The following is a 27,654-nucleotide window of genomic DNA, read 5'->3' as shown; positions in this document are numbered from 1 at the left end:
TATATTTTGTATACAAGCAAATAACTTGATCCGTATTCCATTCCAGTTGGTGGCGGTAATGCACCAATAAGCTAGGCTGCCAACCGCCAATAAACAGTAAAGAAGAAGAAGAAGACACACACACACACACACACACACACACACACACACAGAGCGTCGAGTCTTCTGAGGTGAGGAGAGCTTCACGGTATTTCTCATATTTACACAACCATCACACACACTTTACACAGTTTGATTAAGCGACAGACTCATTTCTGTATTGTTTTCATCGATCACAGCGATACTTGTGCGTCTTTTCTGGCGTCTTCTGAAAAAAACATTTAACGTTAGTGCAGCAGCAGCGAGCATGAGGAGAATATGTTGAGTTCATTCAGACCTGAGTGATTTTGTGTTCGTTTGTGTGATTGTCTCGATGTTTGGAGTGAGAACTGTCACTGAATGTCGAGTAATAGTTTGAGATCTGTGAGGGGAATGGGACTCGATATCAAGTGTTGCTGCTGCCGTTTTATTTCTACTCTTAAGGTGACGGTACACAGGGCAACTTTTTGAGCAATGTTGCTGGGCAATCTCGCCGATCGATTGTTGCTTGGGCATTTTCCCATTGAAAATTGGCAGTAAATTTCTGTCTGGATAATTTAGATCAGTCATGGACCCCGTGTCTCATCTGGTTGTCGGTTGACGGCAACATTGCCCAGCAAGATTGCTCAAAAAGTTGCCCTGTGTATCATCACCTTTAACATCTTTGGATTAAATTAGGTGTTTCTTTACTTTGCAGTGTTAAAATAGACTGGAAAAGATAGCGCTAAATACTTTATATTGAGCCTATAGGTAGCCACGTGAGACAATTTAAACCTATACATGTAAAAATTAAATTATTTTTATTAGGGCTGTCAAACGATTAATCGCGATTAATCGCATCCAAAATAAAAGTTTGTGTTTAATTTATGTCTGTGTATGGAGTATAATTATTTTCTATAAATACACACACATGCATATAGGCCTACATATTTAAGAAAATGTGTTATTTATATATATAAAATATTTATATATAATATAAATATATATATACACAGTATATACATGCAAATATTTCTTAAATATGTACATGCATGTGTGTGTATTTATATATAGAAAATAATTATACACCGTACACACACATGTATTATGTAAAAACAAACTTTTATTTTGGATGCGATTAATTGCGATTAATCGTTTGACAGCCCTAATTTATATATATATATATATATATATATATATATATATAAACAGTTTGACATGGTAAACGTTATTGTTTTGTGGTGCTCTTTATTTTAATAAAGGTTTTATGATAATTGATCATTGTCAGTTTCTGCACATAGAAAACTGTGACATGTTAATTATCTAATTACATTATTGCAATTAATGTAGTTATTAGAATGTTTAACTATATTTAGATTCATGTGGACATTTTATGGTTTAGTAGGGTAGTTATTTACCTGAGTGTCAATGGTGTTTTTTCAATAGAGCAGTTTTACAGGCTTTTATCATGTATCCTAACTCAAATAATGTGTTTCTAACAGCAAACACTCAGCTGTATATTCCCATCAGCTACAAGTGAAGACGAGCATCAGAGCATCAGGAAGAGCTGAAATCTGCAAAGACTGAGTTTATTAAAGAGGACAGTGAGAACATGAGTGATCCAGAACCCTGCAGAATGAAACACACTGAAGATCCTGAAGAACAAAGAGGTTGGTGTTTATTCTTCATTCATTCATGATGCTGAAGAACATTCATGTTAGAAACATTCAAGCACATTTAGATAAACAGTAAGCCTAAACTATGAAATGGGTACAGGAAACATTTCAATAAATGTTCAGTAGAGGTAGGTTTGAGAAACTTTAATATTGATTGTCAACATCAAATTTTAGCTCTGGTTTATATTTGGTTCGCAAGTTTTTGCAACCATGTTACATAAATGTTGGACATTTCTCAATATAGTTTAGCCTTTTTTTTATTATATTTTAAGCAATAAAAAGTAAACTGTATCAAGAAAATTACATTTCTAGAATGGCTGACAGGGTTGTAAGTGTGACTTAAGCAATATCTGATTATTTGTATAAGTTGTATTAATTAATCATTAATTAATCATAAATGATATTAGTCATAACCTCCGACTAATAATCAGACTTATGAGTTTGTGACCGTGAGATCAGCATTATTGGCCGGGGTGAAACTCTAAGTGACACTGGAATCCAAATGAACCAGTAAAATATAATGTAAAGAGTTAAATAGAGTAATCAAATGTCTATTTAGATTATGATATAAATGACCAATAATGAATTGGCGTTCCAACCTGAACTGGAACGCAGCGAAACTTGTGTTTCTGGTTCCCCATGTTCACATGCGAATGAATGGGAGTCATTGGAATTAAAAGTCTAGTGTGACTGGACTGTAATAATTAAAAAGTTGTATGTAAAATAAATTGAATATCAACCCAAACATTGATATCAACATTATGAAACTATTGTAGAATTTTTAATGCTAACATTACATTAGATAATTGTTTCATTGATCAAATATATTCAATAGTTCTTTGCTACAGAAACATGGGATTTGTGTCTATTGTTACGCCTGCCTGTTTACCCCTACTGGCTCTGCTACACAGTGCAGATGTTAGTTGGGCAACAGGTGTATTCCATCCCTAATTAACTCACCATAGGTATAAAGACCTGTGACTTGGAGTAAGAGGCTCTCTCACCTCTCACTTCTCTCACATTATTTCTTTTGTATCTTTGTTTTTCCATATTTATTTTAAGTGCTAGATATTGTTTATTTAGTAACCACACGCGCGTGTTTTTTCCCCTAGACGTCGGTTTCCTTTGATTGTTTAATATTGGTTTTGCTTGATTTGTTAATAAATTGTTTTTTGTTAAAGCATTTGGTTGTTTGCCTCTTTTATGTTGCGGTATATGAGCCAGCCGTAACATAAAAATGGGGCCTCGTCCGAATTTTTGAGCGTTTGTTTTGAGGGAGTATTTTATTGTCTCTTCAGGATTTCTTGTAAGGATCGGCTTTCACTCCGGTTAGTTAGAGTGTTTCAGCTGGGCTGCTCGTGAGTGGTCCTTCCATCGGAACGCTGTTTGTTGTTTTGTTGATTTTGTTTTGTATTTTATTTGGAGTTTTGGAAGGAAATCCTGGGTGGGGGTACGCTTCTCGCGCAGCTGAACTCATTTGGAGAACGGTTGTTACGAGGTTCAGCGTTTCAAGTCGCCTCGAGCCCGGCAGTCCTTTGAAGACTAGTTAGGATAGTTAGTTTCAACAGGCAGGCATATCGGAGATGAAAAGCCAATGGAAATCCTGGTGAGTACTTTATATTTCTCCCTGGTGTTTAGTTTGATTATAAAGAGAGCATGTTTTCGCGTGTGGTTATGTGCTAGGTTTTGCCAATTTACGTAGGAAGTTGATGTTTGTGTAGAACGGTTAAAATATCAAATTTGATTCGTTTACACGAAGATCTTGCGTTGGGGACAATAGAGTTGATAGATGATGAGTAAATAAGTTTGTCACAGCTGTTGTAGCCCGAGTATGACCGATTGTTATTTACTGTGAGTAAATTAACACTGCATTGGTTATGCAGGGTTTTCCTATTGTAATTGAGCATTGATTTAACACTGAAATTGTTGATGTGACTTTAAGGTCTGTTTGATTAATTTGAATAATAAAAGCAGGATTTTTTTGTCTTGGATATATTAATTCATTTGATCTTTTTGAATTTCTAGTGTTATAATGGATTGAGCTAGGCTGTGCGAAATGGTATGCCAATGAGTATTATGGTATAATCATTTGGGCTTAGGTTTTTTTCTGGCACTTTTGTTTTTTGAGGTTTTATTAAATTTATTTTGGATTTGTTGTGGTCAATTAACTAATCTCCATTGTGTGAATTGTATGTTAAGTTCAAAATGACTTCCATTCAGGGATTGAGTGTAGAACTTTCTGAGAAGTTTCTAGATAGGTGCACCAAAGAACAACTTTTAGAAATCGCAGAGAGTTATGCAATCATTTTGACTGGAACTGATAAGAAGCGCAAGGAGGATTTGTTAAGAGCTGTTAAAAGCCAGTTGATAGCCAAGGGAATTCTGGTTGTAGGAGATGAAGCTGGTCCTGGTAAGGCAGCATATCCACTGGTTGAGAGAGATTTAATGTCCATAGAGAAACAAACCCAGTTTGAAAGTGAGAGACTATCGTTTGAAGGTACTCAAGCATTAGAAGATAGGGAATGGGAAAAACGTTTTCAGTTAAAAAAATTAGAGTTTGAACAGGAGCGTGAGCGTACACAATTTGAGCTGAGAAAGTTAGAGTATGCACGTGAGAGTGAACGTGAACATAGGCAGTATGAGATGAGGAAGTTAGAACTTGAACTGGAAGTAAAAAAAGCTGAAGTTTCAAAATCCGTTCAGGTTGTGCATTCTTCATTTGATGTTGGTCGAAACATTAAGATGGTGCCCCCATTTTGTGAACGTGATGTAGACAAGTACTTTGCCCATTTTGAAAGAGTTGCTTCTTCTCTAAAGTGGCCAGAAGAAGTCTGGACTCTACTTCTGCAGTGTGTTCTGACAGGGAGGGCCCAGGAAGCAGGAACTAGGAACCAAGTGGAGTGGGATCAATCGTGGAGAATTTGTTGCTGCTGTTTTATTTTTTGTTTTTTGTGCATTCCTTAGAGGAATACATTTTGCGGGGGAGGTGTTACGCCTGCCTGTTTACCCCTACTGGCTCTGCTACACAGTGCAGATGTTAGTTGGGCAACAGGTGTATTCCATCCCTAATTAACTCACCATAGGTATAAAGACCTGTGACTTGGAGTAAGAGGCTCTCTCACCTCTCACTTCTCTCACATTATTTCTTTTGTATCTTTGTTTTTCCATATTTATTTTAAGTGCTAGATATTGTTTATTTAGTAACCACACGCGCGTGTTTTTTCCCCTAGACGTCGGTTTCCTTTGATTGTTTAATATTGGTTTTGCTTGATTTGTTAATAAATTGTTTTTTGTTAAAGCATTTGGTTGTTTGCCTCTTTTATGTTGCGGTATATGAGCCACACTATAATGTCTAGTATATAATATAATAATTATTAGAAGATTAATGTATCTCATGGAAAGTACTTTAGTTATTACATTGTAAGGGTCTGACAGGTCAATTTAGCTCAAAGGGAATTATTAATTCATTCATAGAGAATGTTAAATGAATCGCTTATTACGGCTGAGCAAATGACTCGTCCAGCGTTCAGTATCAGCTCTGCAGCGACTATAAATATCCAAACTAGTGAAAAGACTATTTATTAGCAAGGTAACTTAGATCAGCAGTTTAATGGTGCGTTCACACCGGACAAGAACAGCGCGTCAGGCGCGAGTGATTTCAATGTTAAGTCAATGAAACGACGCGTTACACGCGTAAAAATTCCTGCGGCGCGAATGAAGCCCAATTTATACTTCTGCGTCGGACCTACGCCGGAGCCTCTACGCTGTATGCAACGTGTTGGAACCGAAGGGTACGCGCGCTAAACACTGCCTACGACGTAGCTGCGGAGTAAGTTCGACGTTGTATGCAACGTGTTGGTTTTAATTTATACTTCTGCGTTGTTGTCCGCGTTGACGCGCAATTACTCATGCAGAGGGACCATGTGAAACCTGAGGGAGGAGTTCTAGCAGACCAATCACAGCGCTTGCGTCCGCGTAAAATTGGCATTTTTTTGGAGAGGTTCGCATCAGGGTACGCCGAAAGGTACGCACGCTAAACACAGCCTACGACGTAGCTACGGGGTAAGTTCGACGCAGAAGTATAAATTGGGCTTGAGGCGTAGAGCGCGGCGCGGAAGCAGAGTCCTGCACGGGTCTGATTTTGTAAACCCGCACCCGCCCGTACCCGCAGTGTTTCAAACCGCATCCGACCCGTTATCCGTCAACAGCACTAATTAAAATCTGCACCCGACCCGCTTAAAATAGAACCGACATCCGACCCGAACCCGAAATAAAATCAGTTTAGCCAATCACATTATAGACACAATTACAAAAATGTTTATTGCCAGGTCATACAGAAGTTATAACGACAAGAATTAACACAAGGACAACTTCAGCCGAAGCTGTCAAAAGGCCGGTAACTTACAAGAAGAAAACTGAGCAGCCTACAACAGACGCGGCTACAACACTATCTGGCACGCAATATCGTTTAGCCTACATCTGACAATTTTGCGTTCAAACACGCCCTGCACACCACACATACTTAACAGTGTTAAATATGAAAAATACTGTTCGATAGAACTGCTTGCTTTGTTAACTTACCACAGTTATCTGCGTGCTTCCTCGGCGATGAAGTTCCACGGCTATCCAAAACGAAACTGCATGCAGCAAAGCCTTTCACAATATTGTTTTCTTCAGATAACTCCTAATTTCTCCCACACACTGGACTTGACTTTTGATGTCGACAACTTTACAATCTCCACTAGCTATTCTTTTCTTCAACTCCTCAGCATCCATCTCGACGACTGCAAGCAGATCGCGCGCGCGGTTATGAGGATTTTTTTTTTTAACTGAAAGTAGCCTAGGTAACGTTATAGATCCTGGGGGGGCGTGGCGCGTGGGCACAAATAAACTGATGTGTATTTCAAATTATTTTATCAACTTGAAATACAGGAATATTTTTGTAGATGTGTTCCTAAAAATATGCATATATTTTTTATACGTTTTACGTTTGCATGTGAGTGTTTTAAACCCTTTAGACCCGTGTTTCCCCCGTGTCCGACCCGACCCGCACCCGTATCCGACACAGTTGGATATTTTTCACCCGTTTGAGCAAAATTTGCGGGTCACCCGTCGGGTACCCGCGGGTACCCAAACCCGTGCAGGACTCTACGCGGAAGGCGTGAATACGCCTCATCGAGTTGAGCGTCTGGCGCGTTAAGCGCGAATGATTTTATGTAGTGCTTTTTGTGCATTTACGCGTTTGACGCGAATTCGTGTCTGCCTGCCGAGTTATCTGAACTTTTGTGTCAATTCGTGCCACGTTAATCAATCTGGAGCCTGCTTGCTTCACGTGCCATAAAGTGACATAGCATAACAAACTCCCGCTTGAAGTCACTCATCAAAATGGAGGAGAAACCAATTTTTAGCTGTGAGTGGTCACCTGGAATTATATGACTCAAGTTCATACTTGAGACAGGAACATAAAGGACCTCGCTTGGAAGAAGATTAGTGAGGAGATTGAACAACCTGGTAAGTTGTAAGATAGACAAATTTCACTTTTGAGTCACGTTATTGACCTACTAACAGCTAGCAAGCTGCCATGCTGCTAGTTTACAACTATTTTTCACTAACAAGATAATGTGTTTATTCAGAGGATGTCTGCCGTAAAAAGTGGAAAAGCCTCGGGGACATGTACCTGAAGGAGAAGAGGAAGGAGATGGAGAGGAGTAGTGGGTCAGCAGCAAGAGGTGGAAGTTTTCTCAGATCCACCTCGAGGACCAGGGACATCCCGAAGAACAATCAGGGGAGACAGTGACAGGTGTGTTTCCAATAAAGACACATTACAAGGCATATATGCTGTCATGTTTACAGATGAAGAAATGTAATCTCTGAGTTACTAATGTGTCGTATTAACATTTAATATTGTCTTGACAGAGCCATATAAGAGAGAGGGTGGTCAAAGAACCCCCTCTACTTCTCCTCCTGTCTCCCCAGTCCCTGGTCCCTCAGCCCCTGCTGCTGAACCTAGAGGTGTGTAAAGGCAATAGTACAAACAATATTTCAACATGTTACATGCACAAAACATTAATCCCCTTACTAATGATCATTGTTTTTGTAAATGCAGACACAAATCCATTGCAATCTATGCAACCAATAATTTGCATACATTTTAGCTACTGTTAATTTGAATGTTTATCTATGTATATGTCTGAAGTATAACTTTAATTACTTAATATGTTAAAGGGATACTCCACCGTTTTTTCATATTAAACTGTTATTCCATTAACTTAAGACGAGTTGATACATACCTCTCTCATCTCAGTGCGTGCACTCAATCGCTCTGGCGCACGGCAACACTTTGATAGCACTTAGCTTAGCCCAGTATATTCAATGGTATCTTACAGCAATGAATTTAGAAGTGACCAAACACATCAACGTTTTACCTATTTAAAAAACCCGCTTTACCCGCTTAGAAAAGCGCCACGTTTTATTTTGTGTCACCATACTTGGTCGTATAACTACTCGTGTAACTGTATTTAAAGGGGGGGTGAAACACTCAGTTTCAGTCAATCTCCTGTTAATCTTGAGTACCTATAGAGTAGTATTGCATCCTTCATATCTCCAAAAAGTCTTTAGTTTTATTATATTTAAGGAAGATAGGCTGTACCGAGTCTTTCCGTAAAAAAAACGAGCGGCTGGAGGCTTTTCTGATTCTTGATTTCTGTGCATTTGCTGCACAGCTTTTGTGGTGGAGCAGGACCTGCAAGGAAAGATGATGGCAGCATTTGTGGAAAAAAGCGTTTTTGTCTTCTAAATAATACTGAAATCAAATGACATTGTGCTGTTAAAATGACTGCTTTTGTGTTATGTTTGTACATTTTTGTAGGATCTGAAATGTCAGCAGGCTGGTGTGAGCACTGAGGATGAAAAGCCCAGAGCTGAATCCTGGAGATAGTGCCATGGACGAGACCCTCCATCATTCCACCTGCCCTTAGACCCTCCATCACTCCACCTGCCCTTACGAGACCCTCCATCACTCCACCTGCCCTTACGAGACCCTCCATCACTCCACCTGTCTTTTTGTGACCCTCCATCACTCCACCTGCCCTTACAAGACCCTCCATCACTCCACCTGCCCTTATGAGACCCTCCATCACTCCACCTGCCCTTACGAGACCCTCCATCATTCCACCTGCCCTTATGAGACCCTCCATCACTCCACCTGCCCTTATGAGACCCATCATTCCACCTGCCCTTATGAGACCCTCCATCACTCCACCTGCTCTTATGAGACCCTCCATCACTCCACCTGCCCTTACAAGACCCTCCATCACTCCACCTGTCCATACATGATTTTAGTTTGTACAATAGAGCTTTGTTTCATGTGTTGACTTGTATATGCATTTGTTTGTGTGATGGTGACTTTGATTCATTCTTTTACTAATTTATTAATATTTCTCATTGTTGTCATTAAATAAAATATAATTATTTAATTAATGCTTTATTTATTGTTTGAATGAAAATGTAGATATGTTCACTATATACACGTCGAGAGTGTATTCATGCATAGCTATTTCATATGACATATTAATGATACTTTTTTCGCATATAAAATCAACCGTTTTCTCCAAAGGTGAATCTTAGCACAGCTGCCCTTTGTGCAGACATTACAAATGTTGAGGAAAACCGTTCTAGGTAGGGCAATCAAGTTACTGATGTTATGATATATATACAGTGAGGAAAATAAGTATTTGAACACCCTGCTATTTTGCAAGTTCTCCCACTTGGAAATCATGGAGGGGTCTGAAATTATCATCGTAGGTGCATGTCCACTGTGAGAGACATAATCTAAAAAAAAAAAAAAATCCAGATATCACAATATATGATTTTTTAACTATTTATTTGTATGATACAGCTGCAAATAAGTATTTGAACACCTGTCTATCAGCTAGAATTCTGACCCTCAAAGACCTGTTAGTCTGCCTTTAAAATGTCCACCTCCACTCCATTTATTATCCTAAATTAGATGCACCTGTTTGAGGTCGTTAGCTGCATAAAGACACCTGTCCACCCCATACAATCAGTAAGAATCCAACTACTAACATGGCCAAGACCAAAGAGCTGTCCAAAGACACTAGAGACAAAATTGTACACCTCCACAAGGCTGGAAAGGGCTACGGGGAAATTGCCAAGCAGCTTGGTGAAAAAAGGTCCACTGTTGGAGCAATCATTAGAAAATGGAAGAAGCTAAACATGACTGTCAATCTCCCTCGGACTGGGGCTCCATGCAAGATCTCACCTCGTGGGGTCTCAATGATCCTAAGAAAGGTGAGAAATCAGCCCAGAACTACACGTGAGGAGCTGGTCAATGACCTGAAAAGAGCTGGGACCACCGTTTCCAAGGTTACTGTTGGTAATACACTAAGACGTCATGGTTTGAAATCATGCATGGCACGGAAGGTTCCCCTGCTTAAACCAGCACATGTCAAGGCCCGTCTTAAGTTTGCCAATGACCATTTGAATGATCCAGAGGAGTCATGGGAGAAAGTCATGTGGTCAGATGCAACCAAAATAGAACTTTTTGGTCATAATTCCACTAAACGTGTTTGGAGGAAGAAGAATGATGAGTACCATCCCAAGAACACCATCCCTACTGTGAAGCATGGGGGTGGTAGCATCATGCTTTGGGGGTGTTTTTCTGCACATGGGACAGGGCGACTGCACTGTATTAAGGAGAGGATGACCGGGGCCATGTATTGTGAGATTTTGGGGAACAACCTCCTTCCCTCAGTTAGAGCTTTGAAGATGGTTCGAGGCTGGGTCTTCCAACATGACAATGACCCGAAGCACACAGCCAGGATAACCAAGGAGTGGCTCCGTAAGAAGCATATCAAGGTTCTGGCGTGGCCTAGCCAGTCTCCAGACCTTAACCCAATAGAGAATCTTTGGAGGGAGCTCAAACTCCGTGTTTCTCAGCGACAGCCCAGAAACCTGACTGATCTAGAGAAGATCTGTGTGGAGGAGTGGGCCAAAATCCCTCCTGCAGTGTGTGCAAACCTGGTGAAAAACTACAGGAAACGTTTGACCTCTGTAATTGCAAAGGCAAACAAAGGCTACTGTACCAAATATTAACATTGATTTTCTCAGGTGTTCAAATACTTATTTGCAGCTGTATCATACAAATAAATAGTTAAAAAATCATACATTGTGATTTCTAGATTTTTTTTTTAGATTATGTCTCTCACAGTGGACATGCACAATTGATGACAATTTCAGACCCCTCCATGATTTCTAAGTGGGAGAACTTGCAAAATAGCAGGGTGTTCAAATACTTATTTTCCTCACTGTATATATATATATATATATATATATATATATATATATATATATATATATATATATATACACACTCACCTAAAGGATTATTAGGAAAACCATACTAATACTGTGTTTGACCCCCTTTCGCCTTCAGAACTGCTTTAATTCTACGTGGCATTGATTCAACAAGGTGCTGAAAGCATTCTTTAGAAATGTTGGCCCATATTGATAGGATAGCATCTTGCAGTTGATGGAGATTTGTGGGATGCACATCCAGGGCACGAAGCTCCCATTCCACCACATCCCAAAGATGCTCTATTGGGTTGAGATCTGGTGACTGTAGGGGCCATTTTAGTACAGTGAACTCATTGTCATGTTCAAGAAACCAATTTGAAATGATTTGAGCTTTGTGACATGGTGCATTATCCTGCTGGAAGTAGCCATCAGAGGATGGGTACATGGTGGTCATAAAGGGATGGACATGGTCAGAAACAATGCTCAGGTAGGCCGTGGCATTTAAACGATGCCCAATTGGCACTAAGGGGCCTAAAGTGTGCCAAGAAAACATCCCCCACACCATTACACCACCACCACCAGCCTGCACAGTGGTAACAAGGCATGATGGATCCATGTTCTCATTCTGTTTACGCCTAATTCTGACTCTACCATCTGAATGTCTCAACAAAAATCAAGACTCATCAGACCAGGCAACATTTTTCCAGTCTTCAACTGTCCAATATTGGTGAGCTCGTGCAAATTGTAGCCTCTTTTTCCTATTTGTAGTGGAGATGAGTGGTACCCGGTGGGGTCTTCTGCTGTTATAGCCCATCCGCCTCAAAGTTGTGCGTGTTGTGGCTTCACAAATGCTTTGCTGCATACCTCGGTTGTAACGAGTGGTTATTTCAGTCAAAGTTGCTCTTCTATCAGCTTGAATCAGTCGGCCCATTCTCCTCTGACCTCTAGCATCAACAAGGCATTTTCGCCCACAGGACTGCCGTATACTGGATGTTTTTCCCTTTTCACACCATTCTTTGTAAACCCTAAAAAATGGTTGTGTGTGAAAATCCCAGTAACTGAGCAGATTGTGAAATATTCAGACCGGCCCGTCTGGCACCAACAACCATGCCACGCTCAAAATTGCTTAAATACAGAGCAAATACAGAGCGGTGACTCTCTCGATAAATTATCGATCAACATCAGACATCTTGTAAAAAGATGGCCGTCAACGGGTTTCGAAACTTTTGAAACTGTCGTTTCAAACTTTTGTTTTTACTCGCGTCAATTTCGCTCTTGATGCGCGAATGGACACAAAGTGGTCAAAGCGTATAACTAGACGCGCCAGGCGCAAATTTGATGTGATTTTCGCGTCCGGTGTGAACGCACAGTAAGACATTATATTCGTAAGCACATAACACAAGTAACACTTCTCTTTAAAATACAAACAAAACTTTATTGATTATTCTAACATAAAACTAATATCTAACAAAAATATCAGCTCTTTTATGTCCTTTCACTTCATATTCCTCTCTTTGAATTATTTCTGTTGTACTGAAAATGAAATAACTTTTTCTCTTTGATTTCAGACCTGATGGAAGTGAAGGAGGAGAGTGAAGAACTGAGTGAAGTGAAGGAGGAGAGTGAAGGACTGAGTGAAGTGAAGGAGGAGAGTGAAGAACTGAGTGAAGTGAAGGAGGAGAGTGAAAAACTGAAAGAAGTGGAGGAGAGAGAAGAACTGAGTGAAGTGAAGGAGGAGAGTGAAGAACTGAGTGAAGTGGAGGAGGGACTTCATGTCAAACCTGGAGAAAAACCTTTGATTCGCTCAAAGACTAAACAGACATTTTTAAAGAAAAGAGGAGCCAAGAAATCTTTCACCTGCACTCAGTGTGGAAAGAGTTACACAACCAAACAAAGTCTTGAGATTCACAAGGGAGTTCATACAGGCGAGAAACCATTTATTTGTAATCAGTGTGATAAGAGATTCTCAGACAAACAATATCTTAAGCGTCACATGAGGATCCACACCGGAGAGAGACTGTTCATATGTGATCTGTGTGGAAAAAGCTTCATACAATCATCAAACCTTGATGTTCACATGATGATCCACACCGGAGAGAAGCCGTTCACATGTGATCAGTGTGGAAAAAGCTTCATAAAATCATCAAGCCTTAATAGTCACATGATGATCCACACTGGAGTGAAGCCGTTCACATGTGATCAATGTGGCAAAACATTTCTTAGGGCATTGGCACTGAAGAGACACCTGACCGTTCATACGAAGGAGAAGCCGCATTCATGTTCTGTGTGTGGAAAGAGTTTTTCATTGCGGAGTAATTTACAAACACATCAGAAAATCCACACTGGTGTGAGAGAGTACATGTGCTTTGAGTGTGAGAAGACTTTTACTACAGCAGACAGTTTAAAACAGCACCAGAGAATTCACACTGGAGAAAAACCTTACAAGTGTTCACACTGTGACAAGAGATTCAGTCAATCAGGATATCTGAAATTACATGAGAGGATCCACACTGGAGAGAAACCTTACAGCTGTTCACACTGTGACAAGAGATTCAGTTTGTCATCATCTCTGAAAATACATGAGAGCATCCACACTGGAGAGAAACCTTACAAGTGTTCACACTGTGACAAGAGATTCATTCAGTCTTCAAGTCGGAAAATACATGAGAGGATCCACACTGGAGAGAAGCCGTACACGTGTGATCAGTGTGGGAAGAGTTTCACTATTAAAAGTAACCTGAAGCTACATATGAAGATCCACACAGTGAAGAAACCACATCACCACAGTCACAGTAAGTAGTTCCCCAGCTAACAAGACGTTTTTTATAAGAACGTTCTCCATATATTCAGAACCAAAAATATTCTCCAAATATTCAAAACCAAATGTTGGTTCTGGGAACGTAAAAAATGTCCAGTTTTTTTTTTGATGTTAGAGGAATGTGTTTTAAAAGGTAAAATGTTCCTCAAACGTTCTTTCAACTTAATTTCGATTTAAAATTCAACATTCTAGGAACGTTAATTTGTAACATTCCAAGAACATACCAGTTTCCTGAATGTTAATAGAATGTTATTTAAAGGTTAGCATGATGTTCCTGAAACATTCTGTCATGTTTGGAACCATCCTCAAACCAGATTCAACTGATTTAAAATGACTATTGAACTCATCAGTGATCTTGACTTGTGGCTTCACTTTTTATTTCACATTTTTTCTCTCATTTGAAAATGTCACATGATTTCATGTTTCTTTTAGACCTGATGGGAGAACCAGAGAGAAACCTTACACATGTGATCAATTCGGGAAGAGCTTCATTGATAAAGGAAAGAGACACACGATGGTCCACTGGAGAGAGACCATACACATGTGGTCAGTGTGGGAACAGTTTCTTAAGTAAACACAAACTTAGGAATCATATGAGGATTGTTGTATTTTTATCCCGCTGTAACCTTATAAATCATTCTAAAACATTCCCATAACCTGTTACAATTATAAATTGCCCTTACCTGCAGGTTAAAGATGCTAGACGTTAATTCAGGGTCCTTTTCGAATCAGGACATGTAAAATATTTAGGAGAGATCTCAATTCAAGGGATTTATCAGAAAAATTCACTTCTGGGCCTCTTGCCAATACGACAGCATCCACACCAGAGAGAGACCTCAATGCGGGAAGAGTTTCACTCAGGCTTTCACTCTGAAATCACATCTTCTAATTCTGAAGAAAGACCACTTCCGAGTTTGGACTCAGAACGAACTCTCGAGGACGGGAGGACGCAAGTCCAGTCATTCTACAAGTGGAACGGCAGCGTACTTGATAGCGTCACTCAGCACATTAATAGGCCTACATTCTCTGATGTTCGACTCCGCCAGTCGGAGATCACCAAAATGAATATTAAACAAGTAAAAATATTGCAAGTACGATGTCAGGCACTGTAATTTGCTCTGGCCCCCTTCCTGTTCGCAGGAGTGATGAGATAGTCAGTAGATTGTGTTCAATCAGTGGCTGGCTGTCGAAGTGGTGTTTGCAAAATAATATAGAATTCATAGACAATTGGAAAAGTTATTGGGGCAGACCTGACCTGTTGAAAAGAAGTTCACCAAGGTCAGATAAATCCCATCACATAGAGACTCTTTCACCTAGCTATCCTCATATAGAGAATGTGTCTGTTCCCCGAATTTGGAAATCCAAAAAACTTTCAACCCATCTAAGGTTAAACATTTATTTGCTGTTCAACAAATAAAAAACAGCTATAATACAGATGAGCAAACGATAAAGCTTGGGTTGCTGAATATTCGATCCCTTACTTCATAAGAGCTTATTGTTAATGATATGATTACTGACTATAATCTAGATGTGCTGTGTTTGACAGAAACCTGGCTAAAACCAAACGATTACATTACTCTAAATGAGTCCACCCCGCAATATTACTGTTATAAATATGAGCCTCGTCTGAAAGGCAAAGGGGGAGGTGTCGCTGTGATTTATAGTAATATTTTCAAAAACACTAAGAAATCTAGTTTTAAATATACTTCTTTTGAAGTGTTGGTGCTTAATGTAAAAATATATAGTGTAAATGACAAATCACATTTGAGATTTGTGCTGGCTACTGTATACAAGCCACCAGGGCACCATAAAGATTTTATCAAAGAATTTGCTGACTTTCTATCAGAGTTAGTACTGAAAAAGATGCATTGGGATTGGAATTTAAAAACATTCTGAACTCTATTGGAGGTAGACAACATGTGTCAGGACCTATTCATTGTCGTAATCATACCCTAGACTAATATTATCACACAGAATAAATGTTGATGCCGTTGTAAGACTGAAAATACTGGTTGAGGCCCTGGTCTGAGACAAAGGGCTAATTACCATTTGACCTCCCCCATACGACCTCACTTCCGCAAACTACTAAGAACTCACACAAGAATATGGTTTAATGTGAATGTTTATCATTGACTGTTATGTTTTTGGTGTCATTTGAAATGTCTCAAAGTGAGTGGTACAGATATCTCATATCCAGATAGATAAAATAAAAGGTAATAAGGTTTTAAGAGTTTATGGATAACTGACTTACAAAGGAAGGTGGTCTCTAGCAAATGGTCACCCACCCCCATGAAGGTGCGACCACTGCATGCAAATTTCTTTTGTTAGCACATGTTTCCATGTGAAAGAGGTCTGACTATTTAATGAGATGCAGCAGAGAGTTCGGGGCCTTTTCTGTAGATCTCTCAGCCTCATGTATTTCTTAAAGTTGGGTTTACATCGTCTCTCTATTCCAGAGCATTTGATGTCTTATTATCTTTGAATTGATTATGAAATTGGCATGATACATTTACCTGACATAATAAATCCTAATGTGATTATTCTAACTGATTTTGACGTTGTTAATTTAATGGTTAAAAGGAATAGTCAAACATTCGCTCACTTTTAGTGAGGCACAGATATTATTAAAACCTTTCATTTATGGAGTCAGATGAAATAAACGAGTATACATATGATTAATGTATTACAAATTTAACCAACCAATACTTTGCATGGTGAGGACAAGAACACATGATAACCTTCCCTGTGTGTTGGCGACCGGCAATTGGACCAATATATCAGGCTTTACACCGTTGAAATTCTGCAGCAGAGCGATGACATCTCAGATCATTATCTAGTCTCGTGTAAATTACATTTAGCCAAGGCTGCAAAGCCGACTCCGTGTTACAAATATGTTAGACCTATCTCTTCTGCCACTAAAGATTGTTAGACCTATCTCTTCTGCCACTAAAGATTGCTTTATTAATAATCTTCCTAATCATTTTCACCATCTCAGCATCCCAGATAGCTTAGAAGAACTCGATATTGCAACAGAAACTTTTAACTCTCTCTTTTCCAGCACTTTAGACACAGTTGCTCCGTTGCCCTTAAAGAAGATTAAAGGTGCTCTAAGTCATGTCACGCGTTTTTTAGGCCAAAACATTTTTTGTCACATACCGCAAACATCTCCTCACTATCTGCTAGCTGCCTGTCCCCTGAACACACTGTAAAAAAACGCGGTCTCTGTAGACACCACAGGCTCCACAAACTGCAACAAAAACAAACTGAGCAACAAACAGAGCGACCCGCAGCACGAAACACAACAAACTGTTCCAGCCAATAACCGACAAGAATGATGTGGGGGTGGGGTTCGGGGGTTAGTGCGCGGATGAGGAGGAGGGAGGGTCTAGCTAGCCTCCGATTTGTTTGACAATAATTCGAATGTCAACAAGAAGAAACGTCTCCCGGGATCGCTTAGACAACCTTTAAAGAAAATAGTCCAACGCCGTGGTACAACGAGCACACTCAGGCCCTTAAAGGTGCATTGCGCAACATTTCATGTTAAAAATACCCGTTTTTCTAACCCATACATGCTTAAACAATTGCCCAATGGGCTGAATGAGCCCTTCTCTGATCACTGCGATTGCCTCTATAATCCTGTACAGTAAAATAAATAAGAGGGATTCGGGGCGGAATTTGAGACTGGGCGTGACGTCATGCGCGTTCACGCTCACTTGGCTATGTCTGGCAGGTTTGTGTATTCGCCGCCATTCTCCGTATCAGCGAAGAAAACTCGAGCGACAAAACTTTAGTCAATGTATGAACTATTGTGACCTTGCCCAGGGACAGCAGTTGAAAAGTATTGACACATTTCACATAAATGTTCGTCAGTGTGTATTGTCCCTGTCAAAATATCTACTAAATAAATCAGCACTACATGTAGTTTAGTGATTCGCTATTCGAGTAATTAGGATGTATTGCTATTGGAATTATGCTACTTAGCAGATAAATAAAACAGGCTAAACCCCCGCAAATGGATACAGTAAACACATAAAACAGTTCAACATGGAGATAGATGGAAACAAAAACCGAAGTTTTCTACTACCCCCGTTTTCCCCTCACACATAAGTGTGTAATTTACTCAAATGCCTTTCCTTTCACATATTTAAAATGACTTGCAGATTTATAACTTTATTACCTCTGAAGACATTATGATTGTAAACAAAAGATTTGTGTGGCTGATGCTCCTTTGGTTAAGAACAGCTTGTGCTCGTACAAGCGTGCTTGTGCGTGTGGTCCATGAGCATGCACACCTCTGGTTGCAGTTTCGCTTGTCGCCAGAGGGGGCATAGTTCTGCAAAAACTCAGAGACTTGCGCAATGCACCTTTAAGAGAGCAGCCAGAAAAATGGAGCGCAACTGGAAAAAAACTAAACCTAGAGGTATTTCGCATTTAATGGAAGGAGAGCTCGATTGCATAAAGAGAGGCCTTAACCCTCTGGAGTCTGAGCGGTTTTCTGGGCCCTTGAGATGTTCTGACATGCTCTTACATTTGTGCTTTTTTCAGTTGCTTATAAACATATTAATGGCAAAGGTGTAAATTCACTCTATAAAGCACAAACAGGGCTACCATAATATGTGAGCCACGTGTATGTACATGTTTTAATTTTTGAGAGAATAATGTTTATGCGTGGATATTGAAAAAACTAAAAACTAAAATTTCTGAAATAAGGCCACAAAACACATAGTAAATATGTGTCAATAAGACTTTTGACCAATGGATGTCGTCGCCTATAGTTTTTTCTTCAAAATTATGTGAAAATAGTCTTGCTTTATCGTTCAAATAAAACCATACATTGATTTAAATTGATGTAAAACAGGTTTTGCTTGGAAAGCCAATATGCGAGGGGGCGTGAACGAGGAGTGGTTTTCACCTGAATTACCACCCACTCTGCATAATGATGAGCCATTCACACAGGTGTGAAACTGGCTGAGCCACAATGCTTGGACAAAAGATATTTAGAAGAAGACTTATATTGACCATTTAAGATTTTGCTTACATCTATCTTGTACATATGTTGTGCTATTTTATTAAAAAGGTTACAATTACAACAATAATTACAATTTCAACAATATTTCAAGTGTACTCTTTCTTTGTAAAAAAAAAAAAGATTATAGGCCTACATTTTATCTATCAAATCAAATCAAATCAAGTATATTTGTATAGCGCTTTTTACAATACAGATTGTATCAAAGCAGCTTCACAGTATTAAAATAAAATAATACAACAAAGTTTGTTTCTAGTGGAATTTATTGATTGATAGAATAAAATTAAATATCCCCAAATATCCCCAACTGAGCAAGCCAAAGGCAACATTGCTCAGATGTATTCATTGCTATGTATTCATTACTTTGAATATAGCCAACATTGGAACAGCTAACATCTTAGTTGATGACTTTATTTTTGACAAAAATATTAGGCTATTTTATATATAGATTTTTACTCATCTCAGTATAGCAATACAGTTTGCTAAAACATCATCATTCGTTGACGATAGGCTTATTTACTTTAAATCCAGGAAAGTTGTTAGTGAAAAAATTATTAAAATTAAGATACAATTGATACAAAACGAAATTCGTTTTAAAGAAAGGATTTGTACTTTCTGTTTTGAGGTCTCTGTGAAAGTTTGAAAGTCTTTTAGTGGTTTTTTTTTTTAGAGCTCGCGTCCATAATGGAGAAAAAACAGAGCGCATGCCGTTCATTCGTCAATAAACAGAAACCCGAGAAGGAAAAACTTACTAGTATTCCTCAGCTCGTATTCCTCGTATTCCTCATTATTCCTCACAGCGCTGCAAGACGGTGTAAGCAAGTAATGTTCTGAATAAACTTGTGTTTTGGTTTTCTCGAGCTGATGGGGGCGTTCACAGGATTGCGCGGATTACCTCAGCCATTTGCGTTTGAATAGCGTGCGCTCTCCGTGGGCGGAGTCACATTACATTTGAATTAGCTCTAATTAGGTCGACTGGAATCGCTCTCTTTTAATACAGATTTCACAAGATGAGAATATTTGTTTTTTATATAAATTACTTCATTTAAAAGAAGAGATTTCAAGCTTCATAAAGACATATATCACTTGTATGTGTGAGAAGTATTCACTGAGTTATGGTTCATTTTCGGACGCGTTTCAGAATGGACTACACGGACAGAGAGAAGGCAGAACTCGCTTCGTGTTTATTTTTCTTTATTTGTCGAAAAGCACAACACTATGTTTTTATTGTGAGTATACATAAAAATAATACACATTTAACAGAATCGATTGATGTATGGAACTCCTATGGAAAATCAAAGTCAACAGAGTATTCATGAGTTTCTTTTACACTGATAAAAAAAAAGCGAGCTGGTATCGCCGGCGATACCGTCGACCTCGGGGTTAAAAGCTGCTAGATCTGCTTATTTTTCAAACCTATTAGAAGAAAATAAACATAATCCTAGGTATTTATTTGAAACAGTGGCTAAACTAACAAAAAAGAAAGATTCAAGCCCAGACGTTTCCAAGCAACTCAGCAGTAATGACTATGAAATTCTTCACTTATAAGATTGATAATATCAGGGACAAAATTATAACTATGCAACTGTCTACTACAGTATCGCATCAGGCAGTGCATTGTAGTCTCCCTAAGGAAAAATTATATTCATTTATTGCTATAGGAGAGGAAGAATTCGCTAAACTCATTACATCATCTAAACTGACAACATGTATGTTAGACCCTATACCAACTAAGCTACTGAAAGAGATGCTCCCAGAGGTCATAGATCCTCTTCTTACTATCATTAATTCATATTTGTCTTTAGGACACGTACCAAAAACCTTTAAGCTGGCTATGATTAAGCCACTTGTTAAAAAACGCAACTTGATCCTACAGAATTAGTCAATTACAGGCTGATCTCGAATCTACCCTTTCTGTCAAAGATACTAGAAAAGGCAGTTTCTTCACAACTGTGTTCCTTTTTAGAAAGAAATTATATCTGCGAGGATTTTCAGTCAGGATTTAGACCGTACCATAGTACTGAGACAGCTCTCATTAGAGTCACAATGATTTGCTCTTATCATCCGATTGTGGTTGTATCTCTCTATTAGTGTTACTTGATCTTAGTGCTGCATTTGACACCATTGACCACAACATTCTTTTAAATAGACTTGAACATTATGTTGGCATTAGTGGAATTGCATTAGCATGGTTTAAATCATACTTATCTGACCATTAACAGTTTGTAGCAGTAAATTAAGAGATGTCTTATTGATCACAAGATCAGCATGGTGTACCACAAGGCTCAGTACTAGGACCGCTGCTGTTCACTCTGTACATGCTTCCATTAGGAGATATCATTAGGAAGCATGGAATTAGCTTTCACTGTTATGCTGAAGATACTCAGCTCTATATTTCTTCACAACCTAACGAAACTTACCAATTCACAAAATTAAAGGAATGCATAGCTTATATAAAAAACTGGATGACTAGTAATTTCCTACTACTAAATTCTAAAACAACAGAAATTTTAATTATTGGATAAAAAACTTCCTCACGTAATAACCTAGAATACTGTCTAACACTTGATGGCTGCTCTGTTAAGTCTTCGTCGTAGGTTAGGAACCTGGGTGTGCTCTTTGATACCAATCTTTCATTTGAAAGTCACGTGTCTAGTATCTGTAAAACTGCATTTTTCCATCTTAAAAATATATCTAAATTATGCCATATGCTCTCATTGACAAATGCGGTACAATTAGTTCATGCGCTCATGACCTCAAGGCTAGATTATTGTAATGCTCTACTGGGTGGTTGCCCTGCACGCTTAATAAACAAACTACAGCTAGTCCAAAATGCAGCAACTCGAGTTCTCACTAGAACCAGGAAGTATGACCATATTAGCCCGTTTTTTTCAACACTGCACTGGCTCCCTACTATCCCTATGGCTTCCTTATCCACCCTGACACACCCTGGATGGGGTCATCACCTGATGGCATTGTGTACGATCCAAAGGGGCAGACAGTGTTTGTTCTTTTTGAAATTAAATGCCCCAATGTAGCAAGCTATGTTGACTTGCCATATATTAATATCAGTGAGGGCACACACACATTAAGGAAATCTCATCCGTACTTTTGGCAGATCCAGGGCCAGATGTTGATTTCTGGTTTGGACTGGTGTGACTTTGTTGTCTACACACAGGAAGACATGTTTATTCAGAGGATTCCCAGAGACAATGAAATCACCATAAGAATGAAAGAAAAAAAAAATGTACACTTTATTTTTTTGTGTGTGTTATCTCTATGCTTGCCTAGATAATTAGATTCTGATAGCCTGTCACACTTCTTTTACAGAATGCAGTTAATTTCTCTTTTCTCTATTTCTCATACTGGCAGTTCTAATCTACAGCTCTTATCAGTTCAGTCCATTGCAAAATATTTGTACATATTTATTACTATGTTTCTTGTTGTAATTCTATACTAATTTGTACATATTTATTACTTTGTTTCTTGTTGTATTTGTATACTAATGTGTACATATTTATTACTATGTTTCTTGTTGTATTTGTATACTAATGAGATGGAACATTTAATTTAATAAATAGATTATTACATATGTACATGTTCTTCCTAAGATTTTTTTTTTAGGTAATTCATTACCTAAAAATAGTATTTTAAAACTGTTGTTTGTAATTTGGTAGCCCTAAACAAAGGTTATTACTCAGTAAATATAATTCACTGTGCATGAAAATATTATTCTTTTATAACAGATGGCTTAAAAAAAACTGATGAGCTAAAGTACATATAACATGCAAATAATTCAGTAGAGAGTTCATAAATAACATGAGGTACTATAAAACTAAATTTCTAAAATTTCTAAATGTACTTACAAAGGAACATTTAAAGAAAGTACTTACAAAAATGTAAAATAAATTACGTATGACCATTTGTATAGGTAAAAAAACAATAAATACATCCTCTGGCCATTTGTAAAAGTTAACAAAATAAACATCTCAGTACTGGTGTCGATTCTGATTAGATAGATTTCTATAGACACACTCTGGTCAATTTTATACATTTCTAAATGTGAACAATTATAACAAAGTGGCTGAAAAAATTCTTGTAACATTGCAGCTTCTGTAACATATTGACCATTTTTTTTTATTGAATTAAAATAAATAGCTATTTACAGACAAGTGGCTCTCTACTCTTGCTTCTTTGCCCAAGCCTTTACAATAGGCCCGTTTTCATAGTTCTTAAGAAGACATGTTGGCCTATAAATCTTGCAAGGCACAAGGTCATCAACAAGGAAACCTCGGTCAACCATGATGGCCATCCCAGGTCTCAAAAGGGAGAGAATTCCAGACTCCCGCGTGATCTGTTTGTCACTGATGGAACCAGCGTACAGTGGAGAGATAAATGTGACCACCCCATGTGATGATCGGACTGACTGTGGACTGGTGGACTCTGTACCGGTCAGCAACGTCACGCTGTTTTGAACCCAGTGCAAGGTAGTTGAGAGACAAGAACATCTCATCAATGGGCTGCAGGGAATGAGTCTGTTCAAAAGAAATAAAATGTACATTATATTTCTCTCAACTTCTATTAGCCATGATCTTTGTTAAGTTGTACTTACTACAGTGGAACTGTAAACTCAACTCTCTGTGCTTGTCACACTGACCATAGACGGCAGCGAAGGCTCTATTAAGGCCCAGAATCTCATCAGTAGGTCATACGATGCAAATCTAAATAAAAACAATTCAGATATTAGCATTTAAATCTTTTATCAGTGTATACTATGAAATGAATAGGAAGCATTTCAAATATATAACTCAATAAGCCTTTCTCTCAATTCAATTCAAATTTCTTTATTGGCATGACTGTATATAATGCAATATTGCCAAAGCTTGGAATAGCCTACATAGAATAATTATAAAGACATCAAAAGAATAAAATATTATAACATAACTTAAATTTAAATGTACAAATTAACACAGTGACAATTTAAAAAATATGTGTGAACATTTGATACCACAGCTGCTGTTTGTCCCTCTCCAGGTATGATCTTTATCTGTTCACACACACACACCTATATCCGTTGCTGCAAAAGTACTACAGAACAATCCGGACATCTTACCTTGTGAAAAAAAAAACGTATGTCCTTGTCTGAGGCAGAAAAACGATTAATCCCAAAGCGCTGATTCATTGTCAGCTTCTCGACTTGTTCCCTCAGCTTGAGGTTCTCCTCTCTGAGAGACATGTTGTCATCAAGGGCTAAATCGACTCACCTGCGGGATCTGGAGCCGAAGCGTAGTCGTGGTCCATGAGGATGTCAGCCTCCTCGCACGCAGCGTCATCCCGCGACACCAGCGGCCGCTCTCTCCTCTCCCATACCCCCTGTCTTAAAGTGGGAAGGGTGTAATTGTTCAACTCAAACAATGCTGGAACAGCTCCCTTGATTAATAGCCGTCTCCCTGTCTCTGACACTGGCTCCTTTTTAAAATGCCGGCTACATACTCGGGTGTGGGGACAAACTGTGAAGTTGTCCCTCCGGATAGCGACAAGCCATTTTCGCCTGATTTCCGCGTCAGATGGTACTGTGTACTGTGTTGTACTTACTTGAGGCTTGACACAGAGGTACACAACAGTGCTCAGCTGTACTGCTGTTGGTTTGCTGAAATTTAAACGATTTCTTACTAGACATTACGCTATCGTTATCGCTTGGTAAACAATCACCTCAGCCGTAGCGGAAATGGCTTAGCTGGCTGAGAATTTAGCGGAAGTACGTCATCACCTCCGTGTGCATATAGCCTATTGAGCTTTATATTGATCAATCCGATTTTCTATGAAGAAAAAAGTATGGGATCAAATTCCCGCCAAATATATAGCGGTCGCGTATAAAAAAATAATAAGCGTGAATCAAAAATTTAAAAACACATGTAAAAATATACTGCACAAACTGAAAAAAAGAATGCAAAATGATCAGAATAGCAAACAACGTGGTCACGGATCAAACTATAATAAGCGTGAATAAAGAAATAACAAGCATGAATAAAAACTTTAAACACATTAAAAGTTATTTTGCACAAAACTTAAACTTATGGTCATGCTTTGTTAAAAAGTATGGTTTTATTACTGTGTACTTTGTGCTTTGGCATTTTCTGCTCATATTTTACTCTTTTGTACGCTTGTGATGTTTTTCTCTTCGCTCTTCTTTCTATGTTCTGCGCTTGCTCTTCCAAATGTTGCAGTTCGAGTTTCATGTAAATTAGGGCGGGCTTAAGCGTCACGATTGGTCCACTAGTTAAATTGACAGATACTCCTCTAGCCAATCAATCGAAGAGGGGACGTCACACCAATGCGACTCGTGGCTACTGATGCTTACTTGTTATACAGGGGAAGACGACCATCAACAGGACACCTTTAAACTGCATGTGTGCCTGCAACTCAAACTGTTGCCGGTATACGTATACCTGGCAATATGGTATAGTTAAATTCGTCATCCTAACAACGACCTGTTACAGTTATGCCTGTCTGATGATCCATCATTCACCTCTAATGCACTTGACCTGGCACCGCGAGCGTCGATCTTCTCCGAGCAGCCACCACCTACTGGCCGTTTTACTTTAATATTTAATCAATAACAAGGATGTGTAATGTCGGTCCAGGGTGCAGAGTTTAGCTCCTCCAACCCTAATCAAACACACCTGAACCAGCTAATCATCGTCTTTAGGATATTTAAGACAGGTGAGGTTTTTAATCGGAGTTGACGCTAAACTCTGCAGGACAGCTGCGGCACTCTAGAAACAGCGTTACCTATCGCTGATGGAGATGTTACTGTATTCAAATTTTAAGCTATATTTAAAACATTAATTCTAAAGTAATATGCAATTATGTAGCTATGTAAGTAAACACAGTAAGTTTGTAATAAATCACTGTATTAAATTCAACTGGTTTCTCTATCTTCTCTGTAACACAATCATTTTCAATAATCTTGTCAAATTTGGCGAGGTTAATAAAAAAAGGTAGGCAATGCGTAGCGGCGACAGGTCAAAGTCCTAAAGTCTTCAGACAATGGCCGTTTTTAACTTCGTTTTTGCAACGAATTGTAGTGTTTCATAATTGCAGGATGTTTTACTTACAGCAGCCTTAGCATATTGACATCATGAGCCAAGTAATATTGTTTAACACCAATTACCAGTGTGCACATTAACATTCTCATGTATCTCAAAAAAAATGAATATAATTATTTATGTCCAGAGTTCAGATAGCTTTACTGCTTGAAAGTCTTTGTAAAGTTAAATTGAACTGCCGTCTTCCCTTGTAAGTGTAGCACTCCTGAAAAGGAGTATAATGATTAAAGAAAAATGAAATAAAAGAGAGTGCAGCAGTGCTTCTTTGTTGTTATATTTACTCAGAATGAAGTGCTTCACGGGCGCGCACCACCTACTGAAGTGTGCGGTGACCTATTTTTTTACAGTCTATGGCGGTGACGCAATCACGCTGGTATGCCAAGCGAAAATAATTAATTTAATAAATGCACATATCAAAGCACAAATAAGAAATTGAACAGTATGTAAAAGTATTAGAAAAATAACATTTTAGTATATTATAATGGAATTGAAGAAATTGTACAAACATAAACAGCTTGTACCACGAGTCGCATTGGTGTGACGTCAACTCCCCTCTTCGATTGATTGGCTAGAGGAGTATCTGTCAATCTAGAACTAGTGGACCAATGGTGACGCTTAAGCCCGCCCTAATTTACATGAAACTCGAACTGCAACATTTGGAAGAGCAAGCGCAGAACATAGAAAGAAGAGCGAAGAGAAAAACATCACAAGCGTACAAAAGAGTAAAATATGAGCAGAAAATGCAAGAAAGCACAAAGTACACAGTAATAAAACCATACTTTTTAACAAAGCATGACCATAAGTTTAAGTTTTGTGCAAAATAACTTTTAATGTGTTTAAAGTTTTTATTCATGCTTGTTATTTCTTTATTCACGCTTATTATATTTTGATCCGTGACCACGTTGTTTGCCATTCTGATCATTTTGCATTCTTTTTTTCAGTTTGTGCAATATATGTTTACATGTGTTTTTAAATTTTTGATTCACGCTTATAATTATTTTATACGCGACCGCTATATATTTGGCGGGAATTTGATCCCATAAAAAAGCAGTTAAAACTTATAAAATGTGTAAATGTGTCTTATGTAATTCTACATGAATCCCCCTAGTGTTACATTTGTTGTCTTTTCTTGTTTTCTGTAGTATTTGTAACATACACTTTTTTTGTTAACAGTATAAAAAAAACACTAAAAAGAAGGGTTGACATTATCAATAACTCCACCTTGGTTGTTTCCTGCAGTACTCATAGATTTTGATATGCTAGAGGTAATGAAAGAATCTGGAAACATTGTGGCTATTGTTGAAGATAGACTACAAACTGTATATCAAGCATTTGTCCCAGTATACTGTATAAGGATGTATCTAAAGATCCTAATACAGGAAGAACAGGTTTTGCTTTCAGTATTCCATTATTAAACATTTCTGTTAATAGGAGAACATCAGATCATTTATCAGTATACACAATTGCCTACAATTCTCTCTCAAGCCCCTGCCCCTTTTGTCTCAAAATGTATTGTGCCCCTCTCTGATAAATGTAAATAATAATTATTATTAAAATAAATATTATAATAAATAACAATACACTTATACACCATTGCCACGAACAATAATAATACAAACAAATATTAAATATTATTTTTTGGCGGAAGCATTT

At 38.4% G+C, this 27,654-nt stretch overlaps 1 protein-coding gene across 3 annotated transcripts; it reads left to right on the top strand.

Annotated features, from left to right (window-relative positions):
• The first annotated feature begins 95 nt into the window (after nt 1-95).
• Nucleotides 96-22,481, top strand: LOC308685257 (uncharacterized protein). Of its 3 annotated transcripts, none has more exons than XM_081356924.1 (4): nt 96-170; nt 1,560-1,727; nt 12,617-13,840; nt 14,299-22,481. In XM_081356924.1, the coding sequence occupies exons 2-4, from the start codon at nt 1,670-1,672 to the stop codon at nt 14,520-14,522; spliced, it is 1,506 nt and encodes a 501-aa protein (XP_081213050.1). In that variant the 5' UTR covers nt 96-170; nt 1,560-1,669; the 3' UTR covers nt 14,523-22,481. The 3 variants fall into 3 exon arrangements, with proteins under 3 accessions (XP_081213050.1, XP_081213051.1, XP_081213052.1); XM_081356925.1 differs by having other exon boundaries at nt 125-187; XM_081356926.1 differs by lacking the exons at nt 96-170; nt 1,560-1,727 and adding an exon at nt 11,656-11,775.
• The last annotated feature ends 5,173 nt before the right edge of the window (nt 22,482-27,654 follow it).

This window comes from Scardinius erythrophthalmus, assembly GCF_964197995.2.
Source record: "Scardinius erythrophthalmus genome assembly, chromosome: 1".
Taxonomy (NCBI): Eukaryota; Metazoa; Chordata; class Actinopteri; order Cypriniformes; family Leuciscidae; genus Scardinius; species Scardinius erythrophthalmus.
Note: the sequence above shows the minus strand (reverse complement) of the source record. Positions and strands in the feature narration are given on the sequence as shown.

Excerpts from the sequence above, each read along its gene's own strand:
- LOC308685257 (XM_081356924.1), top strand. The coding sequence starts at position 1,670 with ATGAGTGATCCAGAACCCTGCAGAATGAAACACACTGAAGATCCTGAA. Across the intron at positions 1,728-12,616 it reads AGATCCTGAAGAACAAAGAG|ACCTGATGGAAGTGAAGGAG; the intron begins GTTGGTGTTTAT and ends CTTTGATTTCAG. Across the intron at positions 13,841-14,298 it reads ACCACATCACCACAGTCACA|ACCTGATGGGAGAACCAGAG; the intron begins GTAAGTAGTTCC and ends TGTTTCTTTTAG.